We start from the raw sequence: 25,836 nt of genomic DNA, 5'->3' as shown, positions 1-25,836 counted from the left end.
TCCTCACACTCACCCTTGCTAGGTCAGCTGTTCTGTAGACAGCTACCCGAATACCACTCTAAAGGCTGCATAAGTGGCTGTCTTTGTATCTGAAGCTACAGGACTAGCAGAAAAAGTCAACTTTTGCACAGAGAAACCAGGGAATCCAAACCTGTATTTTACACAAATCCCCCAAAAGTGCAAAGCTGACATACTCTGTTCAGAGCTTTCAAATGTGAAGTATCCACTGTGTGTTACCCCACTTGCCTCAGACAAAGAGCTACGAACACGATGTTAGTAGCCTAAAACCAGCTAAGCAGTTAGCATAGCTTAAAACCCTTAAGAACCAGAGCAGTGTCTTTAACTTTGAGCAGTATCACACATAAATTCTGAGGCAAAGGATGCAAGACCATTACCCTGAAGTTGCTGTCATCTAAATATATACAAGCACATGTGCAAGAAAAAAAAGAGACATAAAGAGCAGAATTTAATCAACTAAGACTTCAATTTATTACTTTTTTACATTAAAAAAATTACAACATAACAAGGGTTCAAAAAGCCAAATAAACCTGATTTCACACGCACACACTTGCTAAATCACAGGGTTCAACTGCTTGAAGTGATATTTTCTGATTTTCATCAGGATTTTTTATTAAAGAATATACACATTAAAAGCCTCATGAAAAAGCCAGACACATTTCTTCTCAATCTTTTAAGATGTGCAACTGAATATGCAAAGATTCTTGTGGAACTTCCTACTTCCCTCTCAGTTACATGAGACATGGTTTTGTTCATTTTACTGCAATTTCATTGGATGTGTCCACCTATAAATTCTCTAGTCTTACACATCAACCTTCTCAGGCAGAGTGAACACATTACATAGTATTGCAATGTTTTGTTTGCAGGGCCACAGATAAGAAACAGATCCCTCAGTAACTTCACCCACCCAATAGTATAAAACCTGATGAAGCTGGAATCAAGATGACACAGTTACAAAGAAATGAAGAAGCAGGTCACTGAAAAAAAATGAATTATAAGTTCTGTAGTACGTAAACTTTATAATGCAAAATTCTTCAGCACATTGAACTGCTTGAGGTGGGACAGATCATCAGTGCTATTGGCAAAGCAAAAGCAAGAACAGGACAATTTTAAGGCAAGTCCCAGAACAGGGAGCTATTTACTTTCTAGGCACAATTTCAAGCTATGCATCAAGGCTCCTGCTTTATAATTTATATTGCAATTTATAGAACAGACTAACAATAATACAAAAAATAGTCTAAATGTAATTGTTAAAGAATCCACTTTTAGCTGAATTTCGTTACTTGCAGGTTGTATTTCAGTACATGAAAATTTATAAACATTTCTTAGCAATACTGTTGTTTGTCAGGCCCACATAAAGCAGTTCTAGATGTATATTGCTCTCATTTCTTCATAGTTTTGGTTGGAAAACAGTTAAATTCTAAATCATAGAATAGTTAGTGTTGGAAAGGACCTTAAGCTCATCTTGTTCCAACCCCCCTGCCATGGGCAGGGACACGCACTAAACCATGTCACCCAAGACTGCAGATCTTTCCACATTTAAGATATGTTGTACTTGAGAAAGTACATTCCGCTTTCCCCTGATGTTTTTGTTTAAGGGATCATTAAGTTAACAGCTTTCCTTCTGTGTAGTCTGTACAACAAAAAAAGGGGCTGAGCAAGACCCTACAAAGACAGTTGTTTTCTGTGAATTGTCTCCAATCTGCAGTACATTCATTTTAATCTCACACAGGAAGATACAGTCACTGGTTCCACTCATCCCTACAAAGGACTAGACACAATCCCCAAACATCTACACTTAAGTTTCTCTAGAATCAATGCATTAAGAACTGGAGATGTGTATGTGGGGGCAGAATTTGGACCACAGCCATTAGTCAGAAGTGGTGTTTACTGAAGATTTAGAGCTTACCTAAATGTCGTATGAGATTAACACTGCCAAACACAAGACATGTTTTCGTGAGCCTGGGAAGACATCTGGCAGGGGTGTAAGAGTGCCTCTGATGTGTTAAGCTGTTGTGTGCACCAGTCCTTTGAATCACTTGCATATAAGGAATGTGTGTCTGAAGAGGGACACAAATGTACAGCTCTGTTTATTAGGACAAGCTGAAATAAAAATTAAAACTGAGCAAATTGCTTTCTTTTCCCTGAAAACTGGATTTAGAAGGCTATGTCTCATTTGAGATCAACTTTCAGCATAATGCTCCTCCTTATGATTGACAACTGCACCTAAGTATATACTTTTTATAAAAAGACACAGGTAATTCCCCAAACATTTATCAAATAAAAGGGTTTAACAAAAATTAAATCTCAAAATAAATTACAGTAGCATGACAACATTTGGCTTCTTTAGTGTGACTACGTGCTTTCCCTTTGTTATCTTGCTGTTAAGACCATTACAGATCCAGTTCACGTCTCTGAAAGTTAATGAGATGTCTGTGACAATAAACGTATAAAACTCTGCTTGCTACAAGCAAATGTCTGATATCAGTTTCACCTGGTCACAGATTATACGTAGACAGCCTTCTCTGGCCCCAAAATAAATATTATATAGTATTCTCCTAAGTTCCAGCATAACTAGACTCAAACAGAAAACTCAGGTCCTCCTTTCTTTGCTCTTAGTAGAAGTCGCCTGATTCGAAATCCTGCAAAAGGATTGATCCACAGGAGTGAAGGCTGACCCCCAAAAACAGATTTCATTCCTTCCCAACGTAGTCTTCGCTCCCATGTTGGCTTTTCACTCTTCAGTCTTTCAATCTCCTGTATATAAACAGACATGGAGCGACATACTGTTAAGGTCCACAGGTTAGCAAAGCCTAACAGCATTTACTGAAACTGATGACTATTTGGCATTCTTTCAGTGTATAGCTAGTGAGCTGATCGGTTTCTTACTATTAACTTACTTAGTAAGAAATATGAGTGGCTGATGTAGCCCTCTAGGAACAGGGCAGAACACTTAAAACATAAAATGTGTACCTCTACCTCTTCACCCCTCCAACTCAAAGATAAAATGACCAGAAAAGCTGATGTTACAGTAGAGGATCTACACAGAATATACCTACACTAGAAGCTGTTTACACTGTTAATGAAATGAGACAATAAGGCTCCCAAGAAGGCTCTTGTACTGCAATTACTGAAGCTAGGCTTACTCTCCCAAATGCACTATTTTGATGATCATTTCTTGTACTTCCCACTGACAAAGGCTTGATACTTACCAATTTTTTTTTCACAGCTACTTTTCAGTACAGAAATACACTTTTAAACAGCCTCACGTGAGAAAATTCTGAGGAGCCACAAGATTCAAATTCCTTCTGTTTCCAGTCAATAACCCATCACAAAACATCTCAAGGCTTAACACTGCAGGCCAGGGGAGCCAAAGGTCCAAAGTATGGTGATACTCTAATACAAAGTGTATCAGAAGCAGAAGAAAGCCTGAAGGGTTGATGCAAGATACCTAGTTTAAGTGCAAGCCTGAGAAGAGCAGACATTTCTCACAGCAGGTATCAGGAGTTTGTGACAGATGAGAAGTGAAAGACCAAACTGAGGTCAAAATCTGTGCAGTGTTTATAATTGAAAACCTAATTATAAAATTTAGGTCAGAAAAGCAAATAATGCAAGAACTCTTGCTAAAAGGCACACCCTAAGAAAGTATTGCAACCCTTAAAACTGCAGAAAACTGAAGATTTGAGTTTTTTCCAAAGCAAAAGCCTCCCCTCATCAAATAAAATATCATCTAATCACGTCTTCCTAAAATAACTGTTACAGCATATGAAAGTAGAGGTCTTTACCGTTTCATCATTGCATATTGAGTGGATCTGGGTGCCAAACATGACTGCAGTGAAAGTGAGAAACAGAAAACCCTCAAGGCACAAGAAGATCATCAGGATCACAGTTACAGGTGGGGAGAAGTCACTGCATTCTGTGAAAATGATACATGTAGTTAAAAAAATAAAAGTCTATAGAGCACGTTCATACTAAGATATCTCTTCAACAAACAGCTACAAAAGTTAAATATCTGGCAGTTGAAAAAGTATTTTCAACAATTAAACTTCTAATTTCTAGCACAGCAGCAGCAATATTTGCTGCCCAAGGAAATAAAGAATTTTATGGAAGTACCATTTTTGGTTTCCTATAAAGCATATGGTACTGCATTGCTGCAATCCTGCTTCAGTATTTCAAGGGTATCAAATAAATGTTTGCACATGAGACAATTTAAGTGCTCAGAACTGCACACATATAAAGACGAGAGCAGCTTGAAGTTTCATGCACGACAAGCACTGCAAAAACCACCACCACTGCCAGCTCTAACTTGCTAGTTAATATGAGCAAGATGATTGATTTTGCTGCAATTCCTGTTATTATTTTAATTCCCTACACAAAGTAAGCAAATTCAGACTTAAACTTACACTCACATCTTGGCAGAACAACTGGTCAACTGATTATAGTTAAAGAAGAAATGGGATAATATAAAGAAAGCAGAATGCTTCAAGTAAAATAAAGGACTAAGATTCCATCCATTTAATGGAATATTCAGCAAAAACTAGTCACATGGATTCCCCTGTTGTTTCAGGTACCAGGAAGAACATATGACCAACCATCTTCTGGCAAAAGTACTAGGTCAGAATGAGCTCTGGCACACTGGAACATTAAGAAATGCAAGTCAGAGGCCTAAACAAACAACTGGGTCAATTTAGGAAATTTCTTTTCTACAGGAGCCCCACAGTTGGCTCCAGTAACAAAATGAGGGAGAAATTCTGTTGTTCACAGAACTGTGCTGTGACACACAAAGCCCAGCTGGCAGTTTCAGGTAATATAGCACTGAGGTGGCTGAGGACCAGCTGTCTGCTTACTTCCTGTTACAGAGGTAGTAAATTCTTTACTATGTGGAAACAGCTCTTACAGTGAATGTCTAAAAGGTAACCAAAAAGAGACAGAGATGGGTAAACAGGAAACAAGTATGAAATATTTTCAGGATCTCACTTTAAAAAGACTGAAGTCCTGTAATATTTCATACATGGGACTAAAATAAGTGTAACTTTCCTTTAATATCCGCTGTATTATGACAGTGAAAGTTAAGTATTTGCTTACCAGTCCACTGCCCTCGGACACAGGAGAAAAACTGAAAACCACACAGTATGAGCGCATGAGCTGAAATTAGGGCTATATACATCTGGAAATAAGAGAGTGTGCTTACTTTTGACTGCTGCCAGGTAGTAAAGCAGACATTCATACCAGCCAACCTTCACCACTGCACAGCAAATACACTTTCCTATTTCAATATTTAGTTCAACACAATGATGTAAAACCAAATTCTAAGTAAGTTTAAATCTAAAAACATGGGTAATAATGAAAGTTTAAAGATTAGCTCCCTAAACATAGCTCCATTTCACTAATCCTTACTACATAAAACATAGCAAAATTAAGATAGTTAATAACAATATTAAAGAGTACAAGATTAAAATGAGAATAAGTATCTTCTTCTCGGAGAATATCTTGCATAGAATTAAACAAACAAAAAAAAAATACCAACAGCAAAACCCAGTTGTGCCCTTAAGCCATTAATCACTACTAAGCACAACCAAAACAGTTATAATCAGGGTAGACTTTTACTGAAATCAAGCTGGTTTTTTCACTTACCGTAAACAGAACAAAAAATCTCTGATTTTTCTCCCCCACACAATTATTCACCCATGGGCAGTGGTGATCCATCTTTCGAATACATCGTTTGCAAATACTGAGGGATAGAAAAAGAGACTTCCATTGAGAAACAGTACTTCACATTTTAATATTGCAACAAGGATACCCAGTGGTCATAAGGTGATGTGCTGTAATATTTCTTGACAAACTGCTAACAGTTATTATATCTGCATTTCTTTTAAAGAAACTATTTGCTCACTCACAACTCAGGTTTTGGTTGTTACAGAACTGACTGTGTACATAAAATTTTCTTCATATACAAAAAACAGTATTAACATGAAAATCACTGCTTATCCAAAAATACAATCAAGGGAATCCTGTAACTTGTTTTAGACACTTGTGTCAGTGTGTATGAGTAAAGTTTGAGTTCCTTCTAGATTCAGCAGAATCTTCCCTTCTGTAGAAGCTATTTCACACAAAGTAATTACTTCAAGGTTGCAGACTTTTAAGTTGTAAATTTGGTTTGTGAATCACCGAAAAAAAACAGCAAACAAACAAACAAAAAGACACAAAAGAAAAAAAATCACATATTCAAAGAGAAATCAAGGTTTCAACTGGCCATACAACTGTAAACATATGCCAGCAAAATCTCAACGGAAGAACAACTTACAAGGTCACTCCTCACCCTCTCAAACATGAAACAAAAACATTGAAACTATAAGCAGCACATATTCTTTGCCTTCTTATAATGAATATTTAAACACTGGTGTTCCTTGTTAGTTCTGCAACTAATTGCTTTGGCGCTGCCCAGTTCTGAGTCAAGGTTACTTCCGCAATTCAAGTACTTCAGTAACTCCATTTTACATGTGCTAAGCCATACAGCACCAGAGGGCTCTTTTCTCTTATATTCAGGTCCATCTGCAGCTAAGCACAAAGTTATAGAAGAGAAACAGAACAGCTGTGACACGTGTTGAGGGTCTTCCATTAAGTTCATCAGCTTAAGTAATAATAATAATACGTAATTCTCCTAGTTTAGTGCTTAAAATAGCCACACACAAAATATTCCAGATTTTCCTGCGGAAAATAAAAAATATTGAGCATTTTCATTTTGGCAGTTACAAACGCAAATAAGGCTAAAAAATGCAGGCATTATTATTCAAAATCCTCTGGTTTTAATGCATGCTTATTTTTATCTGGTATCTGTGAGTGCTGCAGTGACAAGCCACGAAGCAAAGCCAGATGATTGTCAATAAAATGAAGAAAAGGGTGTTTGTGTAGGGAAATAAATGCTCCAACGCATAAAATAATTTTTAAGCCATCATATATGCATGATTTTAAGGTAACTCAGCAAGAGACAGAACTTCTGTGCACATTATATGGGAGAATCCCAAGTATCTCATTGCTCCTCTGAAGCTCGCTTTGCCCTTAGCTATCATAACCCAGCCCCTACATTCCCACTACCTCTTGTTTTACGGACGATAAAGACAATTCATCCTCAGATGCAAATTACTTTTTCACTAATAGTTAAACTACTTAAATTAGCTACTAATTTATCTAGTAGTGACAGTTACATATGAAAATCCCAACATCATAACTAAACACCACAACAATTCTCTAGCGCAGAAGAAACAGGTATCACTGAAGAAAGGCATTCAGAAGGTTCACCAAAAGATTTTCATTTCACACAGCCTGCTGCCTGTAAGTTCAGCCTCTCATTAATTTCCCAAGCTCTGTGGGAAGGTGAGCTAACTCCAGCTACCACAACCATGCAAGCCTCTTAATGTAACACATAATATACACTATCTCTCTAAAAAGAACATTAATGTGAAATACTAAGTAAAATCATACCCAGACTCAATCAAGCCAAACACTGGAAGATGTGAGGTGGGCAGGACTCACTTTTGCTCATTCAGTATTTCACACAAGCCCACGCAGAGCTCTCCAAGACATCAGATGTCTGGAACCCTGCCTTCCTTTCTAATCTCACACCACGCTTCAACAAACGTTTCCAGCCAACAAACACACAGCAATGCTTAACACAGTGGTTCTGCCTTCTTCCTATCCCCGTCACTTGTATTCTAGTCCTTTCCTTGTCCAAGCACAGATGTTTTTGCAACAAGAGTTTGGGGAAGTTAACTCTATAAGCTGCAACCTGGGTCGTGTCACTGTGTATGAACACTCATGCATTACACAAGAGGAAGGAGCAACACGGTAATGAGAACAAGCAGCTGTGGGTGAAGGACAGTCTTCTCCAGCTTGGCACTGCAGCTGAATGCACTCCGGCAACAGCAGATGCAGTTACAGATTTGAATGCCAAAGGTAACATCCAGAAAGACACAGCTAATTGCTTAAGAGAAACTGGTCTGGATAACAGAAATTCATAGGAAGACTGATGCAGACATCTCAGTGACTGGTTTCTGGATAACAGCTCCCCACACACAAACAGACACTCAGAATAGGCCAGAAATAATGACAGCTGTGCTCCTTCAGTGAAAACGAAATAACATTCACTCAGGATAAGACTCTTCTTTATGCTGAAAACATTAACTGCTTAGTAAAATCTCAGTTTAATGTGTTTCACTGAGGCTAGTTATTTAGCTGTAAATAAGTTTCTTGTTCTTTTTGCCATCACTAATGTGTATTATGAAACTATTTTTCTTCCTTAAAAGAAATCGTGCTACAGTATTGCACAATAATTTTCATAAATACACCATAAGAGTCTCTTCTGTTAATAATTTACTATTCAAAACACTGTGGCTTTGAGTGCAAGTATTTCCCAACAGGAACCAACTTTAATTTCCACAAGTCTCTCCCATCAGCAAATTGCCACTTTGACTACTTGGGACTAGACCACCCTTTTAATGTCCTTGGAATGGCTTTGTAAGCCAATAAAATGCTGGCAGTATAATCAAACAAACCTTTTTTCTATTCAGTAAACTACTGTAGTGCTAAGTCCATGGGAAAAAATCAGATTAAAAGAAACAAAGACAATTAAACCAGATATCCAACTACTGAGAAAAACATGACAGCAGTCTTACAACAGATACACTTTCAGGCTCTGGTCTTCTCTTCCAGATGTTCTGTGAAGGCACAAGCAATGCACAAGCATCAAAATACATCCTTTGCCCTTACATGGAACATCTCACAGTGTATTTTACCATAGCATAAAAAGTAAAACAATTCACAAGATGTTCAAAGCTAGGTCCCTAAGCCACCCGTTACTGAAAACAAACTCTTCGAAAGTATCACAGATATCCTTCACTACCCGTTTTTGCCCTGCTTTAACAATAAAGGTCACTCAAATTCTTGCTGTAAACAACATCTCTGAAGTTCCTACTTAATTTTCATTCTTCTTCCACAAAGAAATAATTTTTCAATAAATACCACCTTAACTGGGATCACAGGCTGTCGTGGTTCAAACCAAGCCACACAGCTTGTCCACTCACTTTCCCTCCCCTTTTTCTCCCTCTTTCTTTCCTTCCCCCCACCCCCCCACCTCCTGCTCCCGGAGGGATGGGGAGGAGAATCGAGAGAATGTAACTCCCACAGGTTGACATAAGAACAGCCCAGTAACCAAGGTATAACACAAATCACTACTGTTACCGCCAATGGTAATAATGATAAGAGAAAATAACAAGGGAAGAGAATACAATACCACCGCCGAACGAGTTCGACCCCCCCAAAGAGAGCCCGCGCCCTTCCAGGTAACTCCCAGTTACCTCCCTGGGCATGACGTGCTGTGGTATGGAATATCCCTTTGGCTAGTTTGGGTCAGGTGTCCTGTCTGCTTCCTCCTGGCCTCCCCTTGTCCCTGGCAGAGCATGAGACTCACAAAGTCCTTAGCCAGAATAAACATTACTTAGCAACAATTAAAAACAATCGGTGTTATCAGCTCTGTTCCCAGGCTGGAAGTCAAAACACAGTGCTGCACCAGCTACTAAGAAAGAGAAAAACACTGCTACTGCTAAACCCAGGACACAGGCTACTGGAATATCCAAGATAACACAGTGCCTGCCAAGGATGATGGCCCAAATGTACCCAAGGGACATTGAAAGATGTACCTGAAACCCACACAGTTGCTAGCTCCAGGTCTAACAGATGTGGGTCTAACTGCCCACGCAGAGAACAACCTGGCTTTCCAATACTCCAGCTTAACTTAATATGCAGAGCTTAATATGCAGAGCTTAACATAAAATATCTTCATTTAAGACTACTACCAAATCAGTAAATTCTATCAGGACTGAAGATGTGGAAAACACAAAGACACCTTCAAAGTCCCTTAGGAACCAGCCTAAATTCAAGACGAGAAAATTATTAAGGTTCAACCTACACTTAGGAGAGGCTCTCAGGTGTCCCTTTACTGCATCCCATGGACACAGTGCCAATGAACAGACTGCACAAAGCTGTTTGAGATCCCCAGAGATTAGCAGCTTATATTTTGCCACAAGAAAGCAGCTGTGCTGCTTCTACCCCCAGGCCCACCAAGCAATGAGTACAGCTGTCTTCATGTAATGCTCTACTGAAGCTAATAAAACCAGCCAGAACCAAACTCACTGCCCAGGAAGGAAGGCCTGGTACCTGCATCCATGCAAAAGCTAACGTACAACACAGAGAAACTAGATGAAGATAATTCTATACTCGACTATTTATACATGGAACTTTTCCCTTCACACTCCAGATATAAAAGCCCACTCACATCTGAGAGAACAAGACTTCAGTGGCTGATTATTTATAATGGAAATAGCTCTGCAGCCATACTGCTCACAAAGATAAGCAACATACACTGAGACATTTAACTTAGAAAGCACAAATTTACAGAATAATTTCAGAGTCCTGACAAGACTTCACTCTGTTCTTCTGATTGGCACAAACTCACAGACTTAACTGTAATATGCCACACAATTCATACATATCACTCCTTACACCTAGAGAGCCACCAGAAACATTTACATATTTATGTAAGACTTAATTATGCAGGCATATCTATTTTCAACTCTCACACAATAAACATTACAAATGCATATCCACAGTGCCTGAAAACTCAAAAGACTGAGAATTAGAATGTATATATTTACTATCTCTTCCTTTAGTTCAAATTATCATCACTTCTGTGGTTATTAAAATGAATCTCCAACAGGCAGAAATGCATTTAAACAATTATGTGCACCACTTTGGGAAAATAATCTGACAATTCACATGTAACTTCAAATGACACACAAAGACAAGACACAAATTAAAGCGACAGTTTAAAACTCATCTGTATTTTGTTAATTTGGACTGCAGGAGACATTTCTTAAATGAGCTTCTAAAATAAATTTCCTTGAGATTCTCCCTTGCCCTGCATTATCAACAGTATGGCACAATAATTACAATGATGCTCAGGAAAACTATTCAGAGATCAAACACTATTTAAGACATCACAGTATGGTTATTTTTAAAAGCTCCTGAGTCTCTTGCTTTTTTCCTATCACCCACATTCATTTTTGGCCATAGCATATTACATCTATAAAATACTCCGCAATGTATGAATTTGAAAGTTTACTTGATACCAAAAGCAACTTGTGGTGAAAAACAAAAACCCACATAAGTATCGGGAACATTATTCCAAGACTCAGTATGCATAACTCCTTTAAAACTATGGCATACCTGCAATGGTGTGCACGTTCAGGTTTGATACTACAGCACTTTGGGCATTTGTAGATCACTTCTCCTGGTTTCAGTTGCAAATTATCCATGTATTCTTTAGTGGCATTTCCTTTGGGTACAGCCCCCTGAAATAATTTCAATTAAATGACAGAAAGCTTCTTAAGTGGTCTGAGAGTGTTTAAGAATACATTTTATAGACTTCATACCAATAATCTCATCATAATTGCTGAAATAAATTCATTTATTCAAAGCTAGCCTGCTATAAGCCAGAATCATTTATGAATGCATGAATTACCTCTGCTTGACCTCAAATGCACTCTCATTTCAGCAAGACTCATCTGTGGCCAAGTATTAGCATAATTCTGATAGAATCTGTTGTCACCAGCATACATAAAATATCTTTACATGCAGATAAAAGCTTCACGGGTACAATATTTGCTGACAACAAGACATACTTTCTTACAGCAGCACATGTTAATTTTGTGACATTCGATTATTAGGCCAAGACATCCCCAAAAGTTAAAACAACAACTACTTGAAAGATGTTATTTCAAATCTCTACATCCAAGATTTAGCCCCATGTATACAGGTTTTTGAGAACCAACAGTCACCTTTTTTAACTTAAGCTTTCAGTTTGGACACTGTTAGCATGAACCACCACTGCCTTCTTTATTCTGTATCTAGTGTCATCTGCTGCCTTCTGCTACTGTGGAAGTTTGTGTAGCTACGTGGTAAACAATTGAAGGAACTGATCCAAAAGAAAAATAACCTATCAGGAAAATGAATTACTTTTTAATGATTAGTTCTCTGAGCTGTTCATCACAGAGCTGCATTAGCAGCTGCTCAACACAATGAGGAAGATGACAGGAAAAGTAGGCAGGATTGCTTCTTCCAGTAACAATATCAATTGAGAGCCTTGTGAGATCAGAATCTAATTCTGGATTAGTAAGAAGAAAATAATGGACAGTACCAGTGTCACCTTGCTTATTCATAGAGCTAAAAGCTTATCTGTGACAGGAAGTGATCGTGACATAAACCGGAATGTGAAATGGATGTGGCCTTTCTGTACCAACTCCTCCAGACCAGCACCCACATGACACAGAGATAGCCTTCTCCAGGTTGTCTTAAATGACCTGCAACACTCTATTTCTCATTCAAAAAGAGCCCACTGGCAACATCATGAATTTACAGAGACACCTTAAGGAAGTTTGTAGGACAGAATTAAAAAAGCCAGAAGGCACTTCGGATTCAATTGCAAAACACCCTTCTACTCTGGCAGAAAGGCTTTGTTGCGTATGTCCTGGAATAACAATCTTGTGTTTGTATTGCCTGAGACACAGCCCAAGTTCTCTAGACGAACTCTTTGGCTAAGTGGTGCTTCAAGCTTGAGCCAGCTGGCCTTTGGAAGTGCACACACTCAAAGAGAGTTTCTGAAACTCATACACTGTATTGCTGACGCGTTTTTTGCAACATGAATGTTCTCACTGAAGTGAATACTTTGGTGCAAACATGGTGAATTATCTCAGAGAGAGCTCCTAAACACAGGTAAATTTGTGTTTATAAAACACACCTCACATCCACCTATTCACCTGTCACTGAGGACAATAATTTTGGCATTTTGCTGATAAAAATATGTTCTATTTCAAAAGCATCTTTCACAGTCTCTGTTGGTCACCAATTCCTTTCAATAAGAAAAGAAATAAATCAATTTTAATAGTTTTATTATTCATGTGTTTTGAGGCAGTTTATTCCTTTTTTCCATCAATCTTGGTTTCTATTACACTATCATGTCTTCCACTCTGGGAGTCACAAGGAAAGGAGTGGTGAAAAAAAAGGCAGTGATTCATTTCAATTATTATCATGTTTTATCCATAAAGAACAACATAGGTCTAGAAAGACACACAGTCTTACCAGGATGAATTCTTAAGCAATATATCCTTGAACCATTAACTTTCTTAGCTGCTGCAGTCTGTAGAAGTGGGCACATTTCATCACTGGGTGTGGGCTCAGAAGTAACTCAAAGACCTAGGAAACTATTAACTACAACACCCTCCTGGCTTTTTTGAACATTCCCCTAACTTCCATATACACTGTTACCATCTCAAAAATCTGGAGAAAACAGAAGTTTTTACCCTTACCCTTCTCTCCCCAGATTTATTTCCTTAAGAGAGTAGTAGATTTTAATACAAAATAAATAATTTCATCTCCTGAACTCTTGAAGAGTAAGAGCCCTAAGAAAAGAGTACTTCAAGACCTCTCACACCTACACTCTTCCAGAGTGGGTTCAACTTAAATCTCCCTTACCACTGACTCCACATAATTAAACACAGTAATCATGGAATCATGTATGACAGTACTTTATGCCAATAAAGTAGTACAGACTTTATGCCAATACGTGACTGAGGTTTCACAGCACGTCCACCTCTAAAAGTTCTTTCATGTGCCATAAATGTAAGATACATTTCAAAAAGTACAACAGGGTTAAGTTACAACTTCTTATGAAGTTTTGAAAATAGATCTGACAAACAAAAGTAAGAAAATTTGGACGGAAAAGACTAAAACTCCATCACCTTCTTCAGAACCTGAGTTAATATTTACAAATACACTAAATTTCCCGTAAGCCTACCTCTCCCTCTTAAACTGCCTGCTCCTCAAGTCAAAAATTATTTGCAGTTTCAACAGAACAACAGGAAAAGTACAGATATCATGCCTTCACCTTGAGGGTTTTGAATCTAACACCACTTTTCCTAAAAGGAGACAACTGATACCACTTGCCCACATCTCTGCAGACAATGAGCTACATGAGAGAACAATCCAATGTGAAGGAACAACTGCATACTTACTGGATCAGTTAGCATCGTTCTCAGATGCGATGACAAAGCTAGTATTGCCAAGCAGTTAAAGAGAACACCGTTGATCACTGAGTACCAAAAGTCTTTGGAAGGCAGCAACATGACAAAAGTCACTACGAAGTCTGCATAGACAACCAGAAGCCATGTCATTATAGCACAGACCATACCACAGCCATCTCGGATGAACCAAACCCTCTCTGCCATGTCAGCCTCTGAGGAAGAGGAATCATAGCTGTCATTTTCAGCAAGAAGTGGGTGGTGCTCAACATCACGGAATCTGTGCCCTGATGACTGCATGGTTTTCTGGCCCTTGCCCTGCAGGAAGCAAAGATACACCATTATTATGCCTGAGGAAACTGGAAATACAGGTGGCTCTCGTTTATTATTTGTGTAAGATAAAACATACACCAGTTGAAAATAGATTACTGAGATTATTTTTTTTTAAATCAAAACCTGAACAATTCTATGACTACATAAAAATGAACTATTTCTGTAATCAAAAGACACTAATTTACAATGTTTCATAAAAAATTTTGTAAGCAATTTTCTGAGTTTTATAATACCGTAACTTTCTTTTTCTTATCACTTCAGTTTGCATGGCAAAGTTTGGATAGACGGGGGGCTACAGGCTTCTGGGAGAAGCTGCTAGAAGCTTATGTCCAACATAGCCAATGCAGCTTGCTCCAAGACAGACCTGCCACTGGTTAAGGCCAAGCCCAGCAGTGACAGTGGTAACACCTCTACGATAACATATTTTAAAAAGGGGGGGGAAAAACCCTGTGGAACTGCAACCAGAGAGAGAAGTGAGAATACAGGACAGAAATAGCTCTGCAGACACCAAGGTCAGTGACAAAGGAGAAGAGGTTCTCCAGGCACCAGGGCAGAGGTTCTCATGCAGCCCACGGTGCAGCCCACAGTGAGGCAGGCTGTGCCACTCAGCCCATGCAGGTCCACGGTGGAGCAGGTATCCACCTGCAGCCTGTGCAGGACCCCACACTGAAGCAGGGGAATGCCTGAAGGAGGCTGTGTCCCTGTGGGAGCCCATGCTGGCACAGGCTCCTGGCAGAATCTGTGGCCCTGTGGAGAAAGGAGCCCACAATGCAGCAGGCTGGCTGGCAAGACTTGTGACCTTGCAAGGGAACCATGCTAGAGCAGTCAGTCAGTTCCTGAAGGATTACAGCCCAGGGAAGGGACCCATGCTGGAGTAGTTTATAAAGAACTGCAGCCCATGGGAAGGATCCATGTTGGAGAAGCTCATGGAATACTCTCTTCTGTGGGAGGGACCCTAGCTACAGCAGGGGAAGAGTGATGAGTCCTCTCCTGAAGAGGAAAGAGCTGCAAAGACAACATGTGATAAACTGACCACAACCACCACAAGCCAGTGGTGGGGAGGAGGGTAGAGAAATAGGCAGTAAAGTTGAGGCCAAGAAGAAGGAAGGGGTAGGGGGAAGGTGCTTTTAAGATTTAGGTTTAATTTCTCATTATCCTACTGATTTAACTGGTAATAAATAAAACTAATTTCCCTAAATTGAGTCTCTTTTGCCCATGATTGTAACTGGTGAGTACCTCTCTCTGTCCTAATCTCTACCTACATGCCTATGGTTATATTTTGCTCTCCCCTGTCCAGCTGAGGTGGGAAGTGACACAGCAGATTTGGTGGGCACCTGGCATCCACATAGAGTCAACCCACCACAATCATGTAACTTCAATGCTTGACAAAGTGATTTTAGAATAGTTTCGTTTCCATTTTGTTGTGCCTGTAAACCATTCTTCCTCTTCTGTTCAAAATGTAACCTCTTTCTTCTATCTCAAACTAAAATGGCAAAGTCTTCATCAAATTACAGCTCCTGTCTCTCAGAACACAGCAAATAATGGCACCAGACTGTTGGCTTTTCATACTGCTCCAGCAGCCCTGGGAAGAGCAGAAGGAAATGTAGAATGGAAATAAAGCTGTTTAGTACATTGTTTGCAAGAAAAAAACACTGCAAGTTAGTAAACAGCTACATTTGTTGACGTAAGCGGTACTGCACTGAAAAAAAACCACAAACCTGATACAAAGATACATTGGGATAACTTACAAAACTTACACAGATCAGACCAAACTTCAGGGAAAGAAATGGAAGTGGTTAAATTAGCATGGCAATGGATAATATGAATCAGATTTTCAAAGAACACATTCATTTAATTTCATGAAAACCCTTCTAGGGCTTTATGGTTGTTCCAGCATGGAACAAGAACCTAAACTGCAAAAACACCACTATTTTCCAGACATCTCTAACAAGCAGAGATACGGAAGAACTGAAGTGCTTGCAACCAACGGGAGACAAAATAAAGCTTTAACATTACGCATCAAGACTAACCTGCTACTTTAGGAGTATACTGTGTTCTAAAATTCATATTGATTCATGCAACTAAAGGCCACATCTGAGGGAAACTTGAAAGCATTTATATTGATTTATGACAGCCAAGCACAAGTCTCCATTTTTATTTCTTGTTAAGGCAGCCTATGTATGACTGGTAGCAGTTACGGCACTTCAATTTACACCCCAAGACCTTGAATATAGGATCACTTTGTTAGTCTAAAATGGTCGAAGTGCTCATTGCCAGGTAAAGAGCCTCTTACACTAAGACAGTTTGCAGGTGAAGCTGTGTATTTCTAAGCCCTTTAAAAGCTCCCAGTCCTAACTAACAGGAATCAGATAAATACATTCTGCCAAGTAAATCCTTCTGATCTTTAAGCTTTAATGATAGAACTAGGCAAGAACAATCCAAGAGACTAGAAATGAAAACAAGCACATGCAGATTGCAGTGTAGAGATCCCAGAGCAACAATTAAAATAACTAGCTAAGATACTCATAGAACACAGTTAAGTGCGGGCTACATTTTCTGGCTCTGAAACAGAACAAACTGAAATACAGCATTGGTGCTCGGATCTTATCACTAACAATGCAGTATTAAAATTTCTAGGAGTTACACTGTGTTTTCTATCCACACATTGGTTTTTTTGTGGTTTTGTGTTGGGGCTTTTTTTTGTTTTGGCTGGTTTTGTTTTGGTTTGGTTTTTTTTTGGGGGGGGGGAAAAGTTGTTGGTTTTGGGTTTTTTTTGTTTTCTTTTTTCTTGTGGGGTTTTTTTTGGGGGGGGGGGTGTGTTATGTTTTTACACCAAAGTCCCCACTCTTACCAGAATGCAGTTATCTAAGCCATGGAAGAAGGTTCACATACTAGAAAAATACCTTAAAAAAGAAAAACTTCACCTCCCTTAAAAGCAATTCAAGCTTAACTTAACCTAGATAAGGCCCACTTTTCAGCCACTTTCAATTATCCTAATCTTTCTGCATGTTTACAGTTAAAATTACAATCTGTGCCAATTCATTTCAATGGCACTTTGTGACATCAACCACTCCTTGAGGTCAAGACTTGTAAAAGAAAATTCAAGTTTCACGAAGCCTACGTACTTAGCAGCTAGATCATGCAGCTATTATTTCATCAACAATGGGCATATAAAACTTTTAACAAAAGCTTTTGTCTAACTTTTTCTCTCTCAAAAAAAAAAAAAAAAAGAACCCACGAAAAAAAAGTATCTACAATAAACTTTCAACTAAGCCTTGAAGTATATGAGGGACTGACAGCAAAGCAATGTTACCAGACACACAAAATACCCAACAAAGGCTCCAAAAAGCCAAACGTCTCCTAAAGAGGTAAGCAGCATTACCGAGATGTTTTCAAGAGTTTGAGAGGAATCAATGACTTGAAACCAGTCTCCCAATTCTGAAACTTTGTATAGGACACATATTTGGAATTCTTCCCAGCTAAGGGAATATACCTCAATACCTCAGGAGAAAAAAAACAAATAATTATTTTTCAACCAGGGCAAGTTTTCAGCTGCTCAAATCAACAAGTTACCTTAAGTAATTCTGAAAGCAATATATCTGTATTTATGTATGTCACAAAAAATGTGAGTTTTTAGATCAATTCTGCAAGCAACTCCTTTACATACAAATAAAATGGCATTAAATTACTGCTCTCGTTTTAACTGTATTAAAGACAACCAAGAAATTTTTAGCACAACAGAAAAAATCCAACATACCTCACAAATGTTTTGTATGTTATTCTGACATCATGTGCTTCCTTTGGGCTATCCTAGGCTATTCACATAATTATATCTGATGTAATCTGAAAAGATATCATGAACAAACTGATCAGTAAAGCACTCGTTTCATTAGGAAAATAGTGTTAAGCACGAATTATATATATAGACAGTAGTACTTTGAAATACGCTGCATGTACATACAGCAATCAAACTTCTGACCAAGAAGAAAAAAAACCTTTAAGTTATCAAAGAACAAAACTAAAACACTCTAAACACTGTTTCAAGTAACTCCGCATTTGTCTTGTTCACTGTTTTTGTTGCATATCCAGGTTTTAGCATTACAAAGTAATGAATCCAAAGGCCAACTTGCTTTTCTTGCTTCCCATGCCTGTATGTCTGAGAGATAGAATATGCAAAAAATAATAATATTATTTGATCGTCTTTAGAACTTACAGAAAGGTTTCCGGTAGCAGAGTATTAATAACAAGTACACATGCCTACCACTATTTCCATAATTGTAAGTTAAGATAGGAAAAAAATGTTTTAACTCAAATGAATATATAAAAGAAAATGTATATAAAAGAAAATGGCCCACAACTATGCCAAAAAGAATATACACTCAGAAAGCTATCTTTGCTAGAATTCCACCATATAGACAAATAATCACTATACAATCTATGATATACAAATCAGTATAAGGACTGAAATGCTACCATGAGCTATTCTAACCATACTTAATTTGACAATACAAATGTTCCATGATCTTGAATCATACCCCTTCCTTTTCACAAGAACACAATATTCACATCCAACAGAGACTGTGAAAGTAAGTGCTCATTAGTACTCTTGAAAGTGTAGAAGATTTCCTTTTTCATAGTGAAAGAAGAGGAGAATGAACTTATTTTAGCTAGAAAACCAGGTACCAGTTTGAAAATTTTAGCAGTCAACTTTTGGAAATCACCAGATGGCATCTGGAGTGTGAATGCAGTACAAAACTTTGAGTTAGACTTCTATTTGGAGAAGATAACAGAAAAGACGTGGGCCTACCTTTCTGACTGGAAAAGTTAGTGACCACATGCATGATGCACAGAAAGTGGTGAAGCACTGGTTTCTGTCAAATTAAGCTGGGAGCCCTGTTTGTTGTATGCAACAACATTGACTGCCATTGCTGTTGTCTCACCCAGTCCTACTGCTGCAAACCATAACATCTGTCTGGCAATTAAATCCCAATACACGATCAAGGAAGATTTTCTTGCTTTGTTTTCTAGCTTACAGTAGGAACTTGGAGTGTGTCTGGTTAAAGCTGGCTAAACAAGTACCTAGGTTTATTTCTTCCGTTGTTTTATTTTCTAGTATTTAAAATAAACTTTGTGACATGAAAACTTTACTCTTTCATTTGTATGGTTAATTTAAATTACATATTTTGAGAGAAACAAAAGGATTTGACATTTAACAGCTACAGAAAATACACCACCACTTGCTACTTGTAAATGAAAGCATCCAAAACTAACTTGTTAGGGAAAGGTATTCAAAACAACATTACTGTTGGAGTTCTTCATTATATATTTTCAAATTTTCCCAGTTCAATAGGAATTATACCAATGCAGACTTCCCCTGAAAATGAGAAGCCTCTTGTCTTATTTAAGCAAATTCATATATTCTATTGCAAGCCTACACGGTTAATGCAAACACTGATTATGCACATATAACTGCATGAAGCTACAGACTGCTTTCTTTTTTGCCTTATAAATAAGCTTTTATACTTCTGTTAAACCAGTTTTCACAACATTTTGAAATCCACAATCATTAAGTTGTCACTGACATGGCATTTAGTGGAAGCTAAGTAGAAACACACAAAAAGAAGTTGAGTGTATCACATTAATTTGCAGTGTCATCCACCCATTCTTCGAGTTGAAGGTGACAAGCAATAGAAGATGACACTCTAAGCCTCCGCAGGTGAAATATTACAAGTCAGAGTAATCATTCCCAACTGTTACAGAGAATTTATTGAGAAGACGGGGACATGATATTTTCAGTTGGCTCCCTAATCCTAAATGCTATTCCATGCCAAATTTCAGCAGTTACCATAGCCTCATTTGTTACTGGTTTATATGGAAGTGCCACAGTTCAGCTTTTTAAGGAATAATAGATTTAGTCACTCTCATGTAATTTCCCCCTCTCCTGCTCCTGCACGCTGTTCTCCTCTCCAGCTGCCTACACCCCAGATTACCCCCTGCCTTGGCTCCCTTCAAGGGAAAGAGGATCAATGTTTGAAAAGCATTTAGACTTTATGAAGAGCTAAGCATCCCCACTGAGATTCTCACAGCTTTCCTCTAGAATAGTCTTTTATTTGTTTCAGTGCCTGTCCTAACCAAATTTACATTGAGTCTCTGTTGTATTCTTAAAGAACAAGCCTCCAAGACAAAGCATTACACTTCAACATCTAATATGCCAAGTAATTACTTTTAATTTGACCTTTTAATTATTTAATGACCTTTTAATTATATAATTATCCAATGTTTCATGGAAAACATCATCTGTTTGCACAGGTGATTATATTAAAACTGATCCAATGCAGTTCCACTCTTAGGGCTTATTTGAAATTCTCAGGTCAAGAATGTCTCACCTGATTTGCACCTCACTCTTAATGAAATGCAGGCCCAAATGCAGATGTATTATTGAAATAAAAAACCGAAACACCAAACTTTCAAAGAAGTTACATTACAAAACTCACGATCACTGGAAAGATGTCTTGTAAAACGGCTGTGCCTAAGACGTTTTAGTTTTCCAATGGCGCTAATGATCTACTGCAAGAGTAAACCTTCCTTCCCTGTGTTTACTGGAAGAAGGCTACCAAGGGCATTAGGAAGACAAATGATATAATACAACTATTGTATCACGAGGCCCCAGCACTGTCAATTAAACAAAAAGGGCACCTTAGGTTAAGCACAGCTCTTTTCCCTGCTATTTTTTGAAGAAGAAAGGAAAAACAGTGTAGGAAAATTTATTTTACTTTTTTAAAAGAGATATACAGATAAGAATTTATATACAGGCTAAAAATCCATCAGCTGTCAAAGCCTAAATCTTTTTTTGGTCACTTTTTCCTTTTTTTGGACAGATTCATAAGAATCCTCATATTTCAGTTATGATGCAGATAAAGATTATTTCAACATTTCTGACTGCACAGTGATAGAGGTCAGTAATTGCAGGGACAGGAACAGATACTGCACACTAGAATAATAATCCCTCAGCACTTACATACAATGGATTTAAGTCCTACCTAAAAAGCACTGCACTGGTGGCAAATCAAAATCACCAAACTGTAATTTCATTAAAAGGTTACAGTGTAAACATTAATTTAAATAACTGCAGAAATTTTAAGTAAAGCTCATGGGCACACCTACTACTGCATCCAATACCATGGGCAATTTGGACCATTCCTTGCTGACAGATAAATATCCATCAGATAATGTCTAGAGATAATCATGCCTAATTTAGGTGAATAACCTACTTTTTATTACAGATACATGCAATCCAAATTGCAAAGCCATTTAATAAGTAAACTGTGGTTTCTTTCAACTTCTCAGTGGCTAGTCTAGCAAACAACCTCACAACAAATAACTCTAATAACTACATCAAGCAGTGAAAGCACTGAAAACCCTTTAGCTTAGCCCCAGCAGCAGCCCAGCTCTGTACAAGGAGACCTTTGCTAGGGCTTCAGGGCTGACCTCTCTCAGCAACCATAACGTGAGACAGGACAGGGCAACAAGTATTCAGAAGAACCAGTCCATCAACTACATTTCCAATTTGCCCCAACAGATTCAACCTCTGCTATCTGAAATTACAAAGAGATATGCCCGATTTAAAGAATCTGGGACATACGTAACACAGAGCACATAGTTCTGGAAAGTGGCAGCTGAAATAGCTTATGATGGTAACCCATGATACAACCCCAAAGTGGTGTTACCAATTTATTCCCAAGTCTATCCCATACCCTCAGTGGCATAGCTCATCATCTCACTAAATCCTTGTTGCTTTTGCTCTAACTTAATATATTTTGTACCATAAACATGGCATATATTTAATATGGTACATACCTTATGAATTTCTTGTTTATGCCTCATAGCCCTTCTTTGTACTGACCCGTATCTGCTCTATAGCAAGCACAATGGCACTTTACAGTGGAAACATTTAATTAACGTGATACTGTTTATATGCAAACACCTGGCAACACATTCAAGAGACAATCTTCAGTAAGTACATCTCCAACACAGTCAAGTTTCAAGCTATTGTAATAATTCTCCTTACGCCAGTCTCTTATTACACACCAACTGCCAGGCCATAGGAAAACACTGGAATTGCTTCTTCTCTGCTTTGAAAATAGGATATGCTGCTTCTAAATAATCTCAGAAAAAGGGTATACACAAGAAGTACTTAAGCACAAGCATGGATGTCTTGCACAGAAGCTGGTCTTCTTATTACTTAAGTCTTTATGGCAATAGCATATTTACAAACATTCTCAAAACCCAGCAATGAGAATTCAAGGTAAAACATGTTACGCAAAATGAAAGGAAAAAACCATCTAGACGTCTTCAGAATGTGTACTTATAAAAGGAATTAAACAGCTCTGCTATCAGAAATAAACAGTAGATTTGTGATACCTAATCACTTCTCCACAAGCATTGTTCAGCATGGTATCTTTCTGATAAGAAATTTTTCCTCTGCACTTTATCTGATACACAGAGAATTCACTGAGCTCCAACAGAAAGGACAGGGCATTTCTGAGCTAAAAAACAACCTTCATCTGAGAGTAGGACATGAACACAATCTATGTCTGGGCTTTGTATCTTACATCTTTTGGAATAGGACCACAAATTCCAATTCATATTAAAATCTAGAAAGCTAGATGCCTAAATCAGTATCAGTATTGTTACGTGGAAACAGAAAATTTTACTTCTTTGCCAAGGCCAACTGAGTGAATCACATTCTACTTTAGACCATGATCTTTTAATTCTAGTTTTTTGCTTTACTCAAACCACATATATTTATTATGTTTAATAAAATTATCTATATTTATGTAAAGTTTATTACTCAACTATACTAACTTTTATTATCTTTATAATATACATAATATTATTTATTATTAATAATATTTGTTATATCATTATTTAATTATATTAAAATCTATATATGCTTTAATTATAGCACGCATATCTGTGTGCTATACCCTCACACTGAATGAGGGTAGCTTGGGTATCACACATACTCGTTGCACTGTGATACAAGGCTGGCAAGCACATTTTTCTGTCAGCTGTTATACCCACATCCACATGTGATTCTTCCAGGCTCCAAAAAGTGATGCCATAGATCAAAATTCAACTACTCTCACCAGCAATTTTCAGTATCCATTAAAAGAGTGTTCAAGCCTTTGTTTTAATGGTTTGTCATATCAGATAAAGCCTCACACTTCATTCTTGATTGTCAGTCTTTCAGCTGCTGCAGAATTCCTTAAAAGTTCTATGTTTTCATAAAAGGCACAAGAAAGAAATACATCAGATATATATGATACAAAATACACTACATTAGAGCAAAGTCAAGAAAGTTTTAGATACGAAAAGTATTATCAGAGTCTTTCAGCAGCAAACAGCTTTCAGATATTTAACTCTAAGCACACTAAAATCTCCCATCAGTTTTATCCATTAACGAATCAGTACGGCTCTGCTTTATCTGTATATTTTCAAAGGCGGAGAGCACCCACTTCAAAAGATCTGTTAATATGAACAGTCACAGTGGCTTCAACCTAATTATGTCTTCAGCAAAGCGAGCAGTTACATCACTGTAATTCAGCATCTTGACACCATTATACAACTGTATGTACAGTACTGAAAATAGCCAATGCTTTCCCAATCCCTTTTTCTACGGCGCAGACCACATATGTGCTGTGCTGCACGAACCTACCCTCCCGTTTCTCAGAGTACGAACTATCTGCGTCCCCACTTCTCCAACCGCTGCTTCTGCCTCCCGGAAATAAAGAAAACCAGCACCGCAGAAATCAGCAGAACTCCCTAAAGCAAGCGCCAGAGCATCACAGAAAAGCGGCTGCTGTTCCCCTTCCTCCCAGCTTCCCACGGCGGCAGCTACGACTCCACAACACAGCCGTGCTGGGGGACAGGGACGCTTCCCTCAGCTTGTTTCCACGGCTGCTGACAGGTTTCAGTTTTAAATAACCCGAATAGAGGCAAGAGCACAGGCAGGACATCGAAACACCCCATTAAGACCCGGCACCAAGCGCCAGCAAGGACGGGGACTGAGGGGCGCCCACCGCCCGCCCGGAGAAGCGGCTGAACCCGATAACCTTCCCCACCCGTCCTTCGCCAGAGCCTCCCAAGCTCCTTCTCCACGGGGCCGCGGGGAGAGCGGGCGCCCTAAGCGGAACCGGCTCGGTGAGGGGACGGTAGCCCGGGAAGGGAACGCGAGTGGATTTACCTCAGCGGCGGCTGCCCCGCTGCCCTCAGCGCTGCGGCCGGCGCCGTGCCGACGGTGCGGTGGGGCGAGCCGGGGCCGAGCCCCCGCCGCTCAGCCGCCGCCGCCACCGTGCCCGCTGCCGTGCGCCCCGAGGAGCCGAGGACTCCCGGAAGCGGGAAGGGCAGCACAGCAGGAGGCGGAAGCCGGGCGCGGCGAACTGCGCAAGCGCCGAGTCGGGCTGGAGGCCGGTCGGTGGGCGAGCCGCGCAGGCGTACAGCAGAGCAGAGCTGCGCGGCCCGCTGTGCGCATGCGCGCCACGAGCTGGGTGGCCTTGGCTGGGGGGTGCCGGTGCGGGGCGGCGCCGCTGGGGGGCGCTGTGGGGGAAGGCAGGGGAGGTGGGCGTTGGGGTTGCGGTGCCGGTGGTTCGCGTTCTTCGTCTCCGACCGACAAAAATTCGTTATGTGAGAGTAAAACTGGGTTCTTTCGGGGTAAAACTGGGTTTCTTCACCCGGTTGCAGAGTAAAGGCGCGGGGCGTGTCGGCAGCGCGGCCATGGCACCGTGCTCACCGTGTCACTGGGCGAGCATGGCGGTGCTGCTGCCTCAGGGAGCTGACCCCTGCTCAGTCCCTCCTCGTCCCTTCGAAGCCCTCCCTCATCCCCAGCAGCAGCGCATCCCTCTCCACCCGCTGTAACAGAGTACAGACCCAGGCGGGTTCCCTTCACTTCTGCCATGATGCGTTTTTGCTTTATGCCCATAAAGGTTTTCGTGGGGATAGGTCATTACAGTTGTCACTTCAGGAGGGTGATTTGGCGTGGAAGTCAAGAGTGTGTTCATTAAAGTTGATCGTTCAAGGCTACAACATAAGTAGTTGAGTTAGTTTTGTATGGAAATGAAAAATTGACTTTTTTACAAGGACATGGTGATAGGACAAGAGGAATGGCCTTAACCTGCCCAAGGGGAGACTGAGATGAGCTCGTAGGCAGAAGCTCTTCCCTGTGAGGGTGCTGAGGCGCTGGCACAGGGTGCCCAGAGAAGCTGTGGCTGCCCCATCCCTGGCAGTGCTCAAGGCCAGGTTGGACACAGGGGCTTGGAGCAAGCTGCTCCAGTGGAAGGGGTCCCTGCCCGTGGAA

The 25,836-nt window shown here is 39.5% G+C and overlaps 1 protein-coding gene across 2 annotated transcripts; it reads right to left on the bottom strand.

The window, feature by feature from the left end:
- Positions 1 to 465: 465 nt before the first annotated feature.
- On the bottom strand, positions 466 to 24,869 carry ZDHHC7 (zinc finger DHHC-type palmitoyltransferase 7). 2 transcript variants are annotated; one of them, XM_065662468.1, is made up of 8 exons: positions 24,727 to 24,869; positions 18,238 to 18,323; positions 14,142 to 14,465; positions 11,299 to 11,423; positions 5,653 to 5,749; positions 5,104 to 5,185; positions 3,804 to 3,934; positions 466 to 2,775 (listed from the first exon to the last, which is right to left on the bottom strand). In XM_065662468.1, exons 3-8 carry the CDS (start codon positions 14,445 to 14,447, stop codon positions 2,599 to 2,601), a joined length of 918 nt encoding a protein of 305 aa, XP_065518540.1. In that variant the 5' UTR covers positions 14,448 to 14,465; positions 18,238 to 18,323; positions 24,727 to 24,869; the 3' UTR covers positions 466 to 2,598. The 2 variants fall into 2 exon arrangements, with proteins under 2 accessions (XP_065518540.1, XP_065518541.1); XM_065662469.1 differs by lacking the exon at positions 24,727 to 24,869 and adding an exon at positions 23,630 to 23,649.
- Positions 24,870 to 25,836: the final 967 nt, after the last annotated feature.

This window comes from Lathamus discolor, chromosome Z (genome assembly GCF_037157495.1).
Source record: "Lathamus discolor isolate bLatDis1 chromosome Z, bLatDis1.hap1, whole genome shotgun sequence".
In the NCBI taxonomy this organism is placed as follows: domain Eukaryota; kingdom Metazoa; phylum Chordata; class Aves; order Psittaciformes; family Psittacidae; genus Lathamus; species Lathamus discolor.
This window is presented reverse-complemented; position numbering and strand designations above follow the sequence as displayed.

Excerpts from the sequence above, each read along its gene's own strand:
- ZDHHC7 (XM_065662468.1), bottom strand. The coding sequence starts at position 14,447 with ATGCAGTCATCAGGGCACAGATTCCGTGATGTTGAGCACCACCCACTT. Across the intron at positions 11,424-14,141 it reads GAACGATGCTAACTGATCCA|GGGGCTGTACCCAAAGGAAA; the intron begins GTAAGTATGCAG and ends AAATTATTTCAG. Across the intron at positions 3,935-5,103 it reads TGTCCGAGGGCAGTGGACTG|AATGCAGTGACTTCTCCCCA; the intron begins GTAAGCAAATAC and ends TCATTTTCACAG.